General features: G+C 36.5%; 3 protein-coding genes and 1 long non-coding RNA gene across 4 annotated transcripts; all 4 read right to left on the reverse strand.

Annotated features, from left to right (window-relative positions):
• Positions 1 to 530: 530 nt before the first annotated feature.
• LOC139133543 (G-protein coupled receptor GRL101-like) lies at positions 531 to 5372 on the reverse strand. The gene is made up of 8 exons (XM_070700217.1): positions 4527 to 5372; positions 4234 to 4339; positions 3872 to 3940; positions 3196 to 3267; positions 2430 to 2501; positions 1698 to 1769; positions 1238 to 1309; positions 531 to 669 (listed from the first exon to the last, which is right to left on the reverse strand). Exons 1-8 carry the CDS (start codon positions 4651 to 4653, stop codon positions 570 to 572), a joined length of 690 nt encoding a protein of 229 aa, XP_070556318.1. The 5' UTR covers positions 4654 to 5372; the 3' UTR covers positions 531 to 569.
• An 867-nt stretch (positions 5373 to 6239) lies between these two features.
• On the reverse strand, positions 6240 to 8983 carry LOC139143638 (low-density lipoprotein receptor-like). Its single transcript, XM_070714136.1, has 5 exons — positions 8548 to 8983; positions 8134 to 8253; positions 7784 to 7903; positions 7312 to 7428; positions 6240 to 6565 (listed from the first exon to the last, which is right to left on the reverse strand). The coding sequence occupies exons 1-5, from the start codon at positions 8981 to 8983 to the stop codon at positions 6240 to 6242; spliced, it is 1119 nt and encodes a 372-aa protein (XP_070570237.1).
• Positions 8984 to 10595: 1612 nt separating this feature from the next.
• LOC139143648 (procollagen C-endopeptidase enhancer 1-like) lies at positions 10596 to 13585 on the reverse strand. Its single transcript, XM_070714147.1, has 4 exons — positions 13407 to 13585; positions 12237 to 12635; positions 10956 to 11165; positions 10596 to 10624 (listed from the first exon to the last, which is right to left on the reverse strand). Exons 2-4 carry the CDS (start codon positions 12628 to 12630, stop codon positions 10596 to 10598), a joined length of 633 nt encoding a protein of 210 aa, XP_070570248.1. The 5' UTR covers positions 12631 to 12635; positions 13407 to 13585.
• A 106-nt stretch (positions 13586 to 13691) lies between these two features.
• LOC139135360 (uncharacterized) lies at positions 13692 to 16649 on the reverse strand. Its single transcript, XR_011552981.1, has 3 exons — positions 16378 to 16649; positions 15477 to 15665; positions 13692 to 13795 (listed from the first exon to the last, which is right to left on the reverse strand). It is a non-coding gene; the product is annotated as an uncharacterized lncRNA (long non-coding RNA).
• Positions 16650 to 18931: the final 2282 nt, after the last annotated feature.

Below are 18931 nucleotides of genomic sequence, written 5' to 3' on the forward strand. Positions count from 1 at the left end.
GCTATGTACTTGCCTTTAATTTTCTTCTCCATGTCCGCCGGTACGGTGGATTCATCCGATTTTTTCGATCCAGGCATAGTGTTTTCGGATGCAAATTGTGTACGTTGAACACAAAGCACTTCCCGCCAAGGCAGTTTCGGCGTACTTTCAACCACTTGTACCACAAAATACTAATGTAGCGAGAATCAGCCAAGTTTCGACGAAATAGATTGATATCAAAGCTACTTCGCAACACCATCCACCAGTAAGGAGATAATTTGTTGATAATTGCACCCAAAAAGGGGAAAAAACTGACAAAAAGACGAGAGCGTTGACAGCGACCTGTTGACTGTTCGGACATGCGCACAATATGTCATGTTATGTTACACTTTACTTATTCACATCAACTGAAGCAATTATCAACATGTATATCCCCATCATGAAATCAGCTACAGCCAGGTTCCAAATGAGGAAGGTGTGAACTTTTCCCAAGTCCTTATCTTTGATTCGCCAAACGATGACGAAGAGGTTTCCGAAAAAGGCCGCCATTCCCAGCATCCAGATAGAACATCTTAAAACTTGACTGGCCATTAGGTCTTCACATGATGAGAATGCATCAGCAGGTGTGAGCATACTTGCATTTCTTGATATTTTCTGACCATGCAGCAGTATTTATAAGCATCGGTATATCTGAAAATGTACAAAAATATGCAAATAATAAAAGTATCGCATGAGAAACAGATGGCGAATGAACATTTCAAAACAAACAATATATGATATGAAGGTGATAAAGGTTACACAGATCTAAAGAGAGACGCAACCAAGACTCAAAATTAGGCTATTATGGCAGAAACAGTACCACGTCTGTACTAAAGCAGCGGCGGCGTACTTGAATAGTTCACGTCACTTCTAACATTTAGTTCCGCATATTGCACAGTTCTATTGTATGCTCCGTGTTTTAGCTACAGGAAAATGCAATCAATTATTCTAGGTTGAGAGTTTGGTAGTGAAGGCTATTTATCAGAACGCGGTTAATGATTTTCAATGTGATTTTGACCTTAGAATGGCGACTGAGTAACAAAGACTATGTGTGAAACATTTTTACAAAAACAATGATTATCATTGTCAAGAAACTGAAATTGAGTCATTGCCCGAAATTTATACCAGTCCTTTATTCTTACTGACTTTCAATAAAAACTATTAAAAACCAAGGATAATGGCACCATGACTGCATTGAGAGTAGTGGCAAGACACTCACAGTTCAGCGAGTCCAGTCAACGGTACAAACAGCTCAGAACTTTCAGCCTGGAACAAATTTCCTGTCATATGCCTGCAGAAGGGAGAAATTGTAGATGTGTGAACTTTAATGCTCTGAAAATATTCAATTACCAGCTTACAACTTGACATTATCATTTGAAAATTGATACATGGCATTTGCCGATGTGTAGCTCCTTAGTTATTTGAATCAACATCTTTAAGTTACAATAAAATGTTATGTTATGTTACACTTTACTTTTGAAATGTCGCAATAAAAACGATGAATTGCTTATTATGACAGTGTAGGGATTGCTTGATATTTAAGACTCTCATTTGCACATTTTAAAAATTAGTATTAAGAGCAATACTAATCATCATTATCTATTGACAAGAAAATAGTGCAATAATGCCGTAAAAGTATATTTTGAAGAATCACCATAGATGATGATCTTTTTACTTACAGTGCGTGAAGATTATATAGATCTGTAAACGCCCTATCGTTAATAAAAGCAATGTTGTTTCCGGTTAAGATTCTGCGAAGAAAATGCCATTATGTATAATTAGATGTTCTGTGCCACTTGCCAGAGTGGATGATGTAATGATGCAAGTATATCGTTTACATCAAGGGGTTTACACTCGTGCCATTTGTTGTCATCTTTGCAGAGATAAACCACGGATGTTTCGTTCCAGGCAGAATTTGCCTTTGTGACATGTACTGAAGAACTAAAATTATTACAACAATTTGCTGACCTGCTGTTTGTGCTGACTAAATTTGTAGTAAAGTTCTAACCTGTTTGTTTTTGTGAAAATGGAAATTTTGACTTTCTCTCAGAGTTAAAAAGGCAATAGAGATCACTGTGTAAGCTTCTGTAGTCCACGAAGTGCACTCGATGACCCTTCTTTTATTCTTTGTTACTAAAGTAAACGGGTCAAAGTTTCTCAGAAGGCTTTTGGCTAAAACCTCTCTATCAGTTAATAGCTTTTTATTTCTCATTCAAAGAATTACTGCTAGGGATGTGTATAGAATTTTACCTGTTGTAAGTGGCGCCTGATGTAAGCTACTACAATTCCTTCAAGAAAGCCAGGTTTTCAATCACAAAGTTATCTTTAAACCCGGCGAGTTGCCGTCTTTAACTTTAGGCTAAAATCTAAATTTATTGAGAACGAGACGACTTAATCGACTCTATACTTACAGCATTCGAAGATTTTGCAGTCCGTAAAATGTATTTGCTTCGATAGTATTTATTTTGTTAGCACCAAGGTTTCTAAAATTAATAAAAAATTAAGGACAGAGTTAGCAACAGTGGTTAATTGAAATCAAAGTTGGTATTGTCGCTTGTGATGCCTAACCCATAAATCACGTCTTGATATTCAAAATTTACCCCAATGAAGAACTGTAGATTGAGCTACACCATTGACGATAATTCGCTCTAACATTCATTACTATAACACCTCACGCGAAATTATCCACAAGGGAAAATCTTAGATCGAAGGGACGTAAATTTAGATTTATCAATACCAACAGAAACAAGGAAATACATCTTTAATGTCCTTCTCATTAACCTTCCATGGTATGTAAATGATGTATCTTTAGCATTTTATGTTCTGTTTGTTATGTATGCTTTCTTGTTCTCCTCCAAAGTGTTTAACAACATATATATATAAAGTAGATCCAACTTTTTAACACAGTCTGTGTGTCTGTAAAGTAGGGACTGAAATTTATGTGTTGACAATAACAGAGCATACTGTACACAATGAAACAGGTTTGTCATGCTAATACTATTTACTTCAACATATTTTAGGGAAAGCAATGAGAGCATGCACCTATTTGACAAAGCTAAAAAGTGATGACGATGTCCTAAAAAGTTACCACTTCTGTCACATAATAAGTACTCATGTAGCTAGTGTAGGCTTTTCAGAAATGCAAATGCTCTGCTACCTATAAATGGCCATACTTACAACAAGTACAGGTTTTTCAGGAATTCAAAGTGTCTTGGGCGTATCTCAATTATTGAATTATTTGAAAGATCTCTGAAAATTTTTTAGAAAGACACAAATTGTATATTACACATAAATCATTACATCCTACTTTCTCGTTATACCTTGCTCTAGTCAAAAGGTCATCACTTCGGTTTCAGGGCAAATTAGTGCATGTCAGGCTTTGGCTGGAGTAATTCACAGGCAGTAGATTAAACAAGAAATAATAATTCAAATTGTGACTTGAAAACATGTCATTTGAAAACATGGTGACTTTAACACATGGTAACTTGAAAATATAATGATTTGAAATCCTGGTGATTTGACAACTTGGCTACATCAAAATATGGTTATTTGAAAACAAGTGATTTGAAAACCTGATGATTCGAAGACACGGCGGATTGAAAACATGGTGATATGGTGAATTCAATTTATATGGTGATTCGAAAACCAGTTGATTTGAAAACACGGTGATTTGAAAAAATGGTGATATGGTGAATTCGGTTTATATGGTGATTTGAAAACTTGAACATGATGATTTGAAAGAAAAGGTTATTCCAAAACAGAAATTTGAAAGCAAGGTGATTCGAAATTATGGTGATCTGAAAACATGAGGGGATGAAAGAGAAATGTAATAAGTAGACTATTCACTACTTACAGTTCTCCCAGTAATTGAAAATAGCGGAAATCGACTTGCGTAACATCAACGTCATTTCCGGTCATATTCCTGGTGGCAAAAGACAGTACATCTGAATGTATGATAATTTAATGATGAAACTTTTCTTTAAAGATCAGATTCGTTCGTTGTAACACGGCATGAGCACAGTTGTTGGTATAGTACACAAAAATTACCTCCCTCTTGCGCCATTGATTTTCACAAAAAATTAAGTTAGGCTGATTATTTCATTAAAATAACGAGTCAAAATTGATCCATCGACAAAGGGGTTAAGATAATTAATGAAGTAACAATAACTTGATTAATGTTGCCTAGAAGAACGGTGCAAGGGTATAGAGACTCACAGTTTCTTGATGTCCTGACCATTAAACAATGGAAATGAACTCATCGATAGGTAAGCGCAATCAATGGCAGATCCATGACAAGCACAATCCGATGGGCAGATTAGACCTGAAAGTAAAGGGAAATGTCACATTTTTAATGGAAATTGAAACATTTTGTGACATTGTAGTGTACAGGAATCTCCTCCGATTGGGAAAATGAGCCTGTACGCTGCTCTCAGTTGCTACGACTACTAGGCCTCTCTGGCCTACTCCGGCCCTTTCCCTTCGATAGGATAAAGTTTACGCTCCCTTACCACATAGCAGCTCATCATCTCCGTGCCGACACTGTTTGACGCCATCACATTTTTGAGATACCGGTATACAGTTTTGCTCTCCATGACAACGATAATGTCCTGGGCACTGGTAAAGTCCTGCGTTCATAAAGGAAAACAAACTCGTCAAGGCTTGTGCGAATGTATATTTTGAAAAGGTTACAATGGTTTAAATGACAGAATAAAAACAAGATTACAACGTCATCGATTTCCGCGCTTCGTGCTGTCCTTTGGATGATGTCTTACGTTTGTTTATTAATTTCCATTCTTTTTGTCGTGAAGTAACTTACTTTGTTGCAGCTCATCTCTCGGAACAATTCGTCTATTTTCATAGATAGAAATTAACATAAGGGTGCAAAAATTATGACAATTGGACCATTTGATATTCAATAGGTTCATCATATATTAATTATAGTAGAAGGTTGAAGAAGAAGAATGAAGAAGTAAAAAACTTAAACCAGAAAGTTAAATGTACGCTCCAACAAAGATTGCAAGAATTATAATCTCTCCGGGGAATGAAACAGTAAATCAACTGCTGATACACGTCTCACAGGGAAGATAAGGAATCTCAGGAGATAAACGAATGACATCATACTGAAAAGTTGTCGCGATTGCATTAACCCTTTGAGCGTCTAAGATCGCGATTGCATTAACCCTTGAGCGCCTAAGACAGCTTTTGTCACATTTATAAAATGTACCCCAGTCATTTTTTTTCAGATTTTTGCTAAAATTTTGATTAAAACATGTAGCTAATGAAATGTGACGTCTGTTTGATCCAAAATAATAAAACAAATATACAGAAAAATGCATAAACATTGTTAAAATGATGCACTAAAATTTTGGTGGGAAAAATTACAGCACTCAAAGGGTTAAAAAAATTGTGGCATTTTGTCTCCCTAACGACCCAATGCAAACGATTTCGTGGTTTCCACTTCAACTTTATATCACTTACCCAGTCCTCTTCATCAGAGCCACGTGGACAGTCAAAAAACACCGTCACATCGCCTATGAAGCGGTATACAGTAGGCATCAGGACACTTAAACATGTTCTTAGGACAATTAAAAAGTTCTGAAAATCAATGGTAAAGAATGATACGCAATGTATTTTTCTATGCGATCGTTTTGCTTCAAATCATGTGTTCTTCTTTCGTGAAAAAGACAGTTATGCAGGGCTATAGCTGCATATTTTTAGAAAATCTTAATAAATTTTGCCCATGTTATTATTTTCTTTGAATTACGTTCGAATGCAAAGTGTCGTCCTTGAAATTAATACTCTGTGAAAAATATGAACTTAATACTTTATGAACAATATGAAATGTAACACTTGGCAAAGAAATTCTAGCCGGGACTAAAATCAGTCGATAATGTTGAGTGTTACGCGCGTACAGGCTGTGCTGAAATATTGAAAACAGGATACATTTGGATATAATTGTTGTACATGAAACAACACAAAGACAACAAATTATGAAAGATAAATCAAAAGGAAAAGCTTACAGAGCTTTTAATGCCCTTCTTATATAATCTGATGAGTGACCCAACCGTAAAACAAACAAACAAAGCTAATAAATAAATAAATAAATAAAATAAATAAATAAATAAATAAATAAATAAATAAATAAATAAATAAATAAATAAATAAATAAATAAATAGATAAATAAATAAATAAATAAATAAATAATGAGTTTCTAAAGTAATTAGTGAATATTTTGGGTCTTTGAAAGCGTACCACAATTCCTGAGATGGGTGACGTCACGACATCCCCTTTGATAGCCATACTGATCAAAATCGTAGATACACATCCACTTGCGGTCCACGCAAGGACCATTAAGGCATCTGAATTCTTCAACACTACAACTCTCAATTGGCATGTCGACTTCTTCCGATGAGCTAGAGACAGTACCACCGTAGTCACAATCCGTTTCGTCCTCCCGTTCGATGCCTGCGCAATCTAACTCTCCGTCGCACTGCGCATGTTCGGGTATAAAGTCAACGTAGTAACATAGGAATCCCTTACACACATCTGTAAAGGTTGAATAGTAAACATAAGGTATCTGAGTCATCTCGCAAAAGTGGGTTTATTAAGGCCAAACGCGCCTCGAAATCGAAAGACTTAAACCTTTGTACAAACTTTAAATGTAGAACTTTAAAACATTCCTTTTCGAAATCAAAGAAAACAACCAGGGTTCATTGTGCAAAATTCGGCACTTGAGAGGCTAGATACCAAACATTTCTAGCTACTCGAATTTCAAAACAGACGCCAAAGTATTAACTCTTTCGGGAAAATAACATTTCCGATTGTCATAAAAATATGCTTGTTATTACTTTTGTGACTCATGAACTTCAAAATGAGCCCCACAAGTATAGTAGACAAAACACGAAGAATATAATGTTGAGAGTCTAAATGTCTGTTTACCTTACAGTTTCTTTTTTGGTAAGTAGAGAAACTGTAAGTATCTCCGCATAATATCAGTCTGTATGAGTTTTCCTTTACAAGGTTCGACTGTCCGATTAATGTAAGTTATTATTTGGAAAATGAGCCAGCAAGAGATAAATACACAAGCGCACAGTTACATCCTTACGATCAAATCTTAGTTTAATCATAAACTGCATTGTATTGCCCGTCGACCACGTAGAACCCCACTAACGGCGTCTCAATGGAACGGGAATGCACGAGTAACGTGACTACAATTTTTTGGACGCGTATTAATTATCCATGTGTAATTTTCATTCAAGTTCAATGTTAACAATCGTATGGTATGACATTACCGCAATACTTTTCATCAGATCCATCGTAACAGTCCTCCATAAGATCGCAATGCTTTGACTTATGCACACATTGGTTGTTGTCACATTTGAACTGATCCACTGTGCAGTTTGGATACACTGGGAAAAAAAAATATGTAGTTTAATCATGAATTGCATTGCATTGCCCGTCGACCTCGTAGAACCCCACTAATATCGTCTAAATGGAACAGGGAATACATGAGTTATATGGAATTATCTAAGCGCTACATGACTACGATTCTTTTGGACAATTTTCTTTAACAATTCCTGACGTTTAGAAGAGGATCAAGAAATGCCACTAGTTTTAGATGTTGTGGCAGTATACAGTTTACAAACGCCATGAAATCGTGTACGAGCTGTCATTATGATAACAAAGAAAATAGATATTAATATTTTTTTCGATTGTCATCATTTGTAACAGAACACACACTTAGAGAAAACTACGAAACATTACCACAAGCTTCTTCATCGCTGTCGTCGCCACAATGATCGATGAAATCACAGTAAAACGTCATCGACACACACTTTCCATTTTCACATCGGAAGGTATTCGTTGGGCAAGCTACCGCCATATCTGCAGAACAAATACAGATTGCCATCAACTACACAATTGTGCATTGTCAGTATTCAAGTAGCACGTGATAAAGCGCCACCAATTTCAAAGTAATGAGAAAAAATCAGCCCAAAGAAAAATTTTACAAAATTAACTAAAGGTTTAAGATGGTGATTCTTTAATTTCTTCTCACTTCTTGCATATTTCACACGTTTTATCAACTCAAGTAGAGGAGGTCTATCTTCACTTACTGCATCCTATCTCATCAGAGCCATTGATACAATCTGTGTTTCCATCGCATACATAAACAGAATGAATGCACTCATTGCCTGCACATTCAAACGCCTCGACGCCGCACGTGTGTGTCGTCACTGCAAATAAGTACAAATTACTGCGGAGTTAAATCAAGATAGTCGGCGACCAACACAGGCATTGAATTTTCAACCAATATGCTCTGTTAAAAGACATTACATGATTACAACTGAGGAAAATATAAACACATTTTATAAAGGAAAATGTTGTAACGATGAAAAAACGTTAGTTTCTCGTATTTCATTTACAAACGATGCGATTTCAATGAAAAACAGCTTAAACGAGTTTTTCACACGATCTGCCGTATTTACAAATACCTAGTACGTAAATGCAATTAAGAAAACAACGGTTACCTGATGCCTGTGTCATACACATCTCTAAAGCAATTTCCTCGTCACAATCCATTAATCTAACTGTCCAATCAGATGCATCCATGCCCAGACATGCTCTGAAATTGTCAGCAATTTGCTTATCTTTGTTGACACCGATGTAACATCCATTCTTGTTGTCTGCGGCGGTTGCACAGTCACCTCCGATCAGTTCGATGACATCATCGTTTACCGCAATATCTTTCACAAGCAGTATATACCCAGTTACGTTTATAGACCAGACGTGGCTGAGATAGTAGGATATAGTCTGTAGTTCTTGTCGGTTTATTTCCTTAAAATCAGTGTCGAGATTTGAGCACTGTTCCTCTGCTCTGTTTCTTTGTTCTGGTTTGAAACAAACGTTTTCGTGTCTTCCCCAAGAAGAATCTTTACAAGCTGTGGAAAATTTCGTCACAAACATTTAATGAACATATACGTACATGTATTTACATTCATACGGTGTATCGACGATGGGTTTTGTCATTCCTTTGATTGTAGTCCTGCCATTAATGTCAAGTAACAGAGTTTTGTATGACACCCGTATTATAAAATATTCTGGTAATCTGTCGTTCATTTAAGAGTCGTATATCATTAAAAAAATTCTTGCATTGTTTTGCTAAGAAATCTTCAATTTCTGACAACGAAATGAATTACTTTTTGGATGCATTGCAAAAAGTTACTATCATGGTTGGAAGTTGCGGATATGCACATAAGCAAACGGAAAATGATAATTCAAAATTGCGATTGGATAAATGTAGGCACATCAAGTGACCTTTTTATGTTTGAAACATTTTAAATGCATACAATTATTACAACGAAAACCACGGTTATCAAAAGTAGCAAAATAATACTTGCCGTAGTTAGATACACCGACATACGAGTCACCTTCTGGTTCTTCGGAAAAAAGCGGCGGGTTTCTTACAAATAAACTGTTTAACTGTATTTAAAACACACGGAACATCATGCCACTGATCGGTGCGATGGAAATCAGCCATATCAATGACAGAACACGCTTCAAATCTAGCGCCATCCGGTTGGTTGTAATCGTCATCATATCTGGCCTTTGCCCTATCAAACAAACAAAACAATTTAATACCACAAATATTTTCTACGGGATGATTGATAAATGCTCCTAATAACAGAATCGCTTGTGATGACTTTCAGGACAGTTTCACTAAATTTGTAGTCCTCTTACAAAATTACGTGTTGTAGTTTCTAGTTTTTGCGTTGGTGGTTATTGCTGCCGTTAACGATATTCGACATTGGAAATGGCCTCATGCCTGTGTTATGTCTATGATGGAAAATAAAATCCTGATTTTAACATAGCTATGCAATAGAAATTGTGTTTACTCAATGAGTTCAACATGAGCCCGTATAAGCGGTAGGCCAAAATAGTGTTGTTAAAGTTTGAGAGTCCGAATATCTGTCTCTGAACCGCATTTTATCTTTTAATTTTTAGTAGCATAAAATCTGCAGAAATATGAGACGAATTATAGAGTCAAAGAACCTTTGTTAAATTAGTCCATTTCACTTTGAAGCATTTTGAAATTACTGCCTCTAAATTATTAATTATGATTTTTTATCAGGTCCAGTATTTCATGCACTCTACTCGAGACAATGGGAACCCGAGACCACGGCAATTGTCAGAGGCTCGGCGGGAGATACGTGTTGGGCCCCGCCGAAGCCGGCCGTGGGCTACGCAGCGTTGGGGAGAGGCGGGTCCTCCAACTTGGAGTTAAGAACTGGGACAAGGTCTGATTATCAATTGAAGATAGTAAGGTACTGCAAATGTACATACCAGTCGGAATAACTCATTTGATTTCCATCTGTCCATCGATATTTGCCACTTTGGACTACGTCTGAACAAACCTAAACAGCCAATAAAATAATCAGAAATACACTCAAGAATATAATGCTTCCAGCATACGAAATCGAGGTTTAGAAAACAAAAATAAATAGCGCATAATGTACCAAGGTGCCGTTTACTTGTAACTCCGTGAATTTCAAAATGAGCCCCAACAAGTTTGAGGGTCTTAATATCTGTCTCCAAGGCGCATACTACCTAAAATAAGGTGTATCATTCAGTGGTTAGAAACACATCGCATAATTTTCATATTTTGATCTGCCTCTGCACATAAGTTGATACAATACTTTTCTGAAAATGGTTGCGTAAAGATCTGTCTTGAGAATAGTGACTGACTGGTGCATAAGTTGGCCACTCAAGAATTCTACCAATTCTCTATTTGAAGAAGCTAACCTATATCTTGAACCTATCCTTTGATAGTGTACGTAATGACAGAAAGGAATTTCACGGTGTAAGAATTACTGAAACTAATCTATGGATTAAAAGATCTTATATGTGCCCTCAAACTCAATAATCACTTAATTCTTACCTATGTAAGTTTTGCTGTCGCCATGTAACCAAACCCTTGACAGTGAATAGATAATAAAGTTCGACTCTTCGTGGTTCAGAATACTGACCAGATTGGCGCCAACTTGGCGACATTTATCTTCGGCTTGGTTCCATGTCAGTCCAGTCTCCTCCCGACTGAACCTGTAGCAGTCTTTTCCAAACTGAGTCCAACCGTTTTCACACTCGTAGTCTAAAATACAAGCAAATGCTTTCCACCAATCTTGATACAGAAGACAAACTGACATATGTGGAGACTATGACATGAAGTATGAGCTATGGAAGAGAGCAATTTGTGTACAGTGTGCATGTCATATTTAGGTAGTATGGGCCACAAAAGTTAAAGACAAACTTCTGCTCAAACTTTCCTCAACCATTTTCTTTGAAAATCAGCAATATATGCAAGGTGCAACTGTTAGCACCAGATAACAAACTGCCTTGAATCTACCGATATTTGAAATTCAAAATGGCTGCCATCCCTTGATAGCTATACCAAAGACCCCTAGAATTTGGATTTTCTCAGATATAAGACGTTGAAAACGTTATTCACTCACAGATCTTAAGAAACGAGCTCACGCAAACGGTAGATCAGAAAAATAAAACTGTTGTGAAAATATCGAGAGTCCGATTATCTTTCCGAAAGGTGAATTCTATCTTGAAATGAATCGTAGTCTGTCACTTTATGACAGTCATCAACTATTATTCAGGGATTACACATACGGAGGGTGTATTTACATGTTGATCAATAGGCATTTCGACATAATTATTGGAGTAGAACTAGGATTTTGTAATTTACAAACAGAGGAAAAGTAACGGGAAAAAACGTCAAAACTTGCAACTAATGGAGCTGTAACGAAATAATGAGACAAACAGGTTGATGACAGTACTCTGTGACATAAGTGAGAAATTACAACTTAACTTACACTACTTGCTTTTTCGAAACTTGATTCTCTCGTTAGACTGACACAAATGTTAAGATTAAAAACAATGTTCATTTTGATAAAAGTTGTGCTAATTATAGTATGTAGGTTTGCATTTACGAGTGGCCACGGCTTTTTAGTAGTTGTGATAGAGATTGGTTTTAAAGTTTGAGAGAGAGAGAGAGAGAGAGAGAGAGAGAGAGAGAGAGAGAGAGAGAGAGAGAGAGAGAGAGAGAGAGAGAGAGAGAGAGAGAGAGGAGAGAGAGAGAGAGAGAGAGAAATATTGCGCGTCCATGCTGAACTTTGTCCCATACGATAATGGCACGTTTAAAATCACCACTTACGTTGATCCTCCTGGCTATCTTTAGGGATTTGTAGCTGATAAGGAGCAGCTGAGTACTTGGCCATAAAGCCTGTATAACCCCCTGCTCCAGTTTGTCCCCCTTGAAATTCTATGTGCACTTGTGAAGTTGCCGATATAAAATATCCAGGGTTGTAATATCCGCAGGCTGTACCGGATCTGTTGGCCTCGGACACTCGTATAAAATCACTGGTACAGGTGGTATCCGAGTCACCGACATTGAAATCCAGGTATTCCAAGTGAATGACGTCACCGTCGGCCACCCGGATATTCCAACTACATTTTGACTCAGGAGGGTACGGATTGGGATAGCCAAGAGAATTTATGTATCCACACTCTGAATTGAGATGTGTCTCGTGTCCACACTCTGACAGCATACAGCCTGGAATGATGAAACATATGTAGATGTAAGACTCTATGACAGAAGGAGTGAATGCAGCCAAAGTGTCAAGGAACAGTCAACATCACGGCCTTTCGTGATTTAGTTTACCTTTCTCGTACAGGGTCGATAACTCTGACCGAACCAACAGTAAATTTCGAATGGACAACATACATGTTAACATACTGATAAATGTATAAAATTTAGTAAGGGCAAATTAAATATTTTGACTAACGTAAACAAGGTGGGCATTTTTCTTTATTCAGATGTAAGCATCTACAAGAAAGAAAACGCGCAAAATTGAGCATACGTAGTTTCATCAACATAGAAAATGTTTTAAGCTCTGACATTGCAAAAGAAATGCACCGAGCATAGACATTCAGAATTATGCTATCTTGAACAAATCATAACTAGCGCCCTCGATAATCTAGCAAATATTGTAGGTCGCGGCGAATCATCGTTTCCTCCTTGTTAGAATGTCAATGTTTGCAGGGAGACTACACTGCATCCACACATTTGACAGTCACAATTTGCAACACTGCCACTGTCGTACAAGAAAACATGCTGCATCCGGTACCACGGGAAATTATTTTTTTTCAACTAGTAGGAGTAACTTCAGTGTTTGCGAGTTGCATTAAACGTATCCTCCCGTTTGCGTTTGTTTCACTCGCTGGTAACAAGTAGCCATTGAGGTAGTCAGCCAAATGATTTAGTGTCCTTGAGAACACTGAATCGTTTTGTACTATCTGCTGACGTAAAGAAAAGATTCCTCACCTGTCGTGTAGTAGGTTGCATTGAACCCTCTTCCATCACCCGCTCTATCCGTTGAAACACAACAGTCAACTCGTTGGAGGTAGATGAAAGAAGTGGTATCTGAGATCCACAAAATTGACCAAGCCGTTGATCATCGTTCACTTCTGAGCCATTGTACAGGGCCAGGTAACTAATGCAGCGTATCTGGTCGCCGTACTGCTGTCCGGGCACGTCAAAGAGTGAAAGTTCAGGTGGATATATCGACCGACTGTGCAATAATGGTCCACACGCAGTAACTCTCGGGTAGTATTGCTCATCTCCCGTCAGGAAGTTGGTACTGAATATGGATCCAGTGGCGTCCGTTAGAATACTAGGAGATCCACAGCCCGAACATTCTTTCGTGTCGCAATCTGAAGAAAACGTATCAAAGGCTCTTTTTGATGCAACTTTATCAACAAAATTCAAGCTTACATTTTCGGACGTTCCAAGTGATATTTTTTCTCCGTTTTATCTTTTATTTGGACGGAACAACGTAATGTATTTCTTATGACCTAACGATACATGTGGTGTACTGTACTTTTCTTTAAGCTTTCATGCTTTGTTGATGGTAAGCTTAGGTAACAAAAGAAGTATGAGCTTTTAGAAATATTATTAAAGTTGTGACTCTCAATTATATTGTTCAATGCTGCTCACTATATCTATGCATTTATAGATATTGATAATTTACATAAATGTACTTAAATGAAATAGGGGTACTACAACTGGCATGTACACAAAAAGTTTGACCTTAGAATTTCACCAAAAATGTTCACCCACTATACATGGGAGTCAATGATAAAATTGTGAATTTTTTTTCCCAATGAAAAACTTGGTATACTTGTGCATATACAGACGTCCAATAATTATCATAATTGTACTTGATTAGAATATGATGGTTAAAGGTGCATATTATGTGTACAAGAAATCTGATTATGGAATTTCACTGAAAATGTTCATCCACTATATATGGGAGTCTCTGAGGAAAGTATGAATAATTTTTTTCCAATACAAAAATAGGTAAACCTGTGTATTTATGTTCTCTCAATTATTGATATTAATGTACTTGATTAGATTTGGGTAGTAACAAATGGATGTGTTCGCTAAAAATTGGATGTTTGGAATTATACCAAAATGTAGATTCACTATACATGGGAGTCTATGAGGAAAATATGAATATTTGTTCCAATACAAAACTATCATAATCTGTGTATTTATAGACATTTGATAATTCATTTTAAAGTACCCAGTTAGCCTAGGATGGTTAAAGGTTGATATGTGTGCAAATTGGATTTTGGAATTTCACCGAAAGGTTGATTCATTGTACATTGGGGTCTATGAGAAAACTAAGAATATTTTTTTTTACAATGCTAAACTAAATTAATTTGTGCTTTTATAGGTGTTTGATAATTGATAAAAATGTAGTTGATTCAAATAGGCTATCTAAAAGTTCCGATGTGGACAACAATTATGATATTGGAATTTCACCTAAAAGTATTATTAATTAAACTTTTCATGGTACTAGTAGTCTCAGTACAGGTAACTATTAGATAATTTTCCTAACAAAACTTACTATATCTCTAATAAGTAAGTAATAGGAATTGTTCATTGCCCTCAGTGCAGTGAGCTTGATTTACAATAAGACAAGCCTCAGAGTTGTCAAGTCAAGATGTTCATGTGACAGATAATTATACTTTTGTTCAGATTTACAGTTGAATAACTTCAGAGAATGAAATCATGCAACAAATCCTTTTTATCTCCCAGAATATTTCTGAACACTGGAACTGCTTTTTGACGGAACATACTTATGATTATTAAGTGACCCCCTCTGAGCTGTATGAAAAATACATGACCCCCCCCCCTTTGCAGTTTTCAAACTTTAGGTGACCCCCTGGATTTTGCCGGCCCACCCCGGCCATAATAAGTGAACGCTCCCTAAGATGTATAACTTTCTCTGTATTCCCATTAACAATACATTGCAACCGGGCTAATTGGTAATGTGTAATCATTGACGAGTTCCCACATGGCAGATTTTCGATATGTTGTTAAACTTACATGGTTTGAGCTTAACTTCTACGGGCAGTCGAACCACGCCTTCAACATCACGAACTGTAATTCTGTCACCGACGGCTAGTTCTTTATATGTCGCCGCGTCCACAATATTGTTCATCGAACACTGGGTACAGTTCGTGTAACAGCCATCCTTCGTGCCCAGTAGGTAGAATGAAGATTCAGAATACAAGCCTGTAGGGAACATGTTGGCAAATATTCTGTCGTTATAGCCTCGATAACCCAATGCGTGTTTGGCTTATACGAAATGCTGGTACACTACACCACACCACACAATAGAAATTATATAAATGTTGTCGTTTATCTGATAAATATTTATCAAGCGACTATTTTTGCAAAAAATTGTATATCAGAAAAATTGTGGGTGAAATCGACCAAAGATTATGATTCTTTTAAGAACAAACATTACATACGGGCGATATTAAAAATAGGAAATGTGTAATTCTTTTTCTGGAACTTCAGTTGCTTGTCATTTCCAGCGGAGTGAATTTATCGCAACCGAAATGATTATATCAGCTTCGTTTCCCTTGCAATATTTCTACTTTGTGAAAACGCTGTCTTGGATTCGATTCTCGGTCCATTTGATGATGATTGAGGATCGACATCAAAGTAAAGTGACAAAATAATAGGTTGAAAAATAAGAAAAAATTATAGGATTGTTGAGAAATTTACAATCTGAGGGAGTAAATATTGATGCTCTTAAAAACAGGGATGCACTAGTTATTAAGGTAGGTAGTATGCCCCTCGAAAGTGGAAGACTTTGCTGGTTCGTAAGAAAGTATAAATAATCACTCGCCGCTTTTGTACTTTGCCCCCCCCACAACCCCGAGGAAAAATGTTTTCCCTCTGGCCAAAAGACATTTTCATGAAGTACAATGAAGCTTACCTATAAAGTCTCCAGGTTGAAATGTAAGCATATCCTCCTGCGGAACGTCAATGACTATTTCACCAGATGTTGTATTTTCTAGAGTGATATCATTTTGTCCAATACGGGTAAACTCATCACTGCTTTCCCGACGGTAAATTCCTGGATGTACGGTGACTGATGTTCCATCTTTCAATGGAATATTCAAACGCCATTGCCTGATCTTTCCACCGCACGGTAATTTCAATGTTTTATCGATGATAACTAGGGGACCATACCGTTCTATGAAATAACCGTGGCCAGTATGAGTGCGTCCAATCGAGTCCGGGCACTGCAAAATATCTAGTATCAAAGAACAATATGAATGATTTAACTTTACTTTTAGCAATGCATGCTCCTTGAAGGCAAATTCAATTAACCCTTTGAGCGCCAAGTCAATTTTTATCGCTGTCATAGAATATACCCGAGTCAATGTTTTTCGGACTTTTTGCCATAATTTCGACAAACAATTTTGCCATGAAAAAGTGTGAATTTGGTCTAAATTTCTAAAAATATACTGAAAAATGACAACAATTAGTAAAATGTTGCGCTAAAATGTTGGTTGAAAGATTGTAACACTCAGAGGGTTAAGGCTGATGGGAATGCATACTGTGTCCCATGATGCGATTTCTACTCTTGACACACTACCAAATTGATATATGGCGAGACAACCTTCATTTTTGCGTAATCTACTAGGGAGATAATGCCGGACTCAACTCTTACCATCATGCAAGCATTTTCCCAAATATAACTGCGAAGTGCCGTGACTCTCGGTACATCATCAGAAGAAAAATGATTGCTTAAAGAGGAGTTCAACCAGGTCAGATGTTATCGTCTGCATACAGTGTAATACCAGATATGAAATGAAAATGCTCATGTGTTTCAGTACACTAGTACATTGTAGTTGTCTGTAAATTGAAACTGTTGCCAAAAGTTTGCAACTTCATTGAAACTAGTGTTATGATTAACATTATGAATGAACAATATTTACCACAGATTGATTTCAAAGGTCATTACGTATATATATAGCTGAAACAAAAACGCTATATTCTTTGACTGCTGTTATTGTATAACCACTTTATATAGCAAATGTGATTATCTTTCGTCAAGTCCTTCGCTCAAGATTGATATGCAACATTGTGAAAGCACATTAGCTTTGCAAATCATGAAAAAGATGACTAAAAAATGCAAAATGTCTTTAACTGGTTCAATATGATTGTCTCATCAGTATAAATAGCAAGATTCATAAACTTACGTAGTCCTTCCAGTCTTATGTCCCCGATTTGGAAAGTTAGCTTAATATGCAAATAAGTAACTAGCTGGTGTAAAAATACTAACACAAGTTTCATGAATACTATATTTTAGTATCTCTGATGTACAAAGCAGGTTTCATCAATTTGATAGTATGTTCAGTATATTTCTTAATTGGGAAAGTTCGGTGAATATGCAAATTGCTAATAGCTGAAGTAATTATGCTTAATGACTTTCAATAATGTTATATCATAGTATCTGTAATGTAAATAGCAAGTTTCGTACACTTTGTACCTAATTAGCAAAACTTGTCAAATATAGAAGTTAGTAATTACCTGTAGATAAAATGCTAAAAGATTTTCGCTAATGTTATATTATAGGATTTCCGAGTTACATACAAACTTTTGTAAACTTTGATCCAGTTAATTAAGATGCCTAACTGGGAAAGTTCGTAAAATACGCAAATTAGTAATAAGCTGATCTCAAAATGCTAAACAACTTTCATTATTGTTATATCATAATATCTTCATTGTACATTGCTAGTTTTGATCTTCAATAATTTGTTCTAGTATATGTAATGAGAATATCAAGTTTCGTACATATTTTATCTAAGACAATTAGTTAGCGAGTTAGGACAATTTGTCAAACATGCAACAACCTGTAGTTAAAATGCTTAATGGCTTTCAATAGTGTTATATCATAGTATCTTCGATGTACATAGCAAGTTTTGCGAACTTTGATATCCCTAATAAAGAAAATTCATTAAATATGCAAATTGGTAAGTAACTTATGCTGATATAACCTAATTCGATCAACATTTGTGACAATTCTCGTCAAATTTTGTGCACCGTTGTCAATGTGTATTCGTATTTAATCATTAATTATACAAACAAGAATATAATATGTAAGCCACGCCCTCCAAAAACTAGTCAGTTCCTGCCATTTGCAAACTGACGATATATATACCAGATTTGGTTCTTATTTTATAAGCCGCTCTTGGGATACGGCGCCAACAGACAGACAGATGGACAGACTCAGCCGACATTACCTCAGCCGTGTGAACATGTGAGCTAAACATCTTTCTTTCCCGTTGGACAACATAAAATGAGAATGATTCAATGGCACCAACACTGCAAAGTGGCGCCAACTTTGTAGCCTAAAAGTCATAAATCATTTGTAATAATCTTCCTTTCTATTATGACAACCTTGTGCGAGAAAACAATCCTTTTATGGGCAAGGTGCATCGCTACGAGAAGAATACGAGTCTGAGAATTTTGTGTACGTT

This window comes from Ptychodera flava, chromosome 1, assembly GCF_041260155.1.
Source record: "Ptychodera flava strain L36383 chromosome 1, AS_Pfla_20210202, whole genome shotgun sequence".
Classification (NCBI taxonomy): domain Eukaryota; kingdom Metazoa; phylum Hemichordata; class Enteropneusta; family Ptychoderidae; genus Ptychodera; species Ptychodera flava.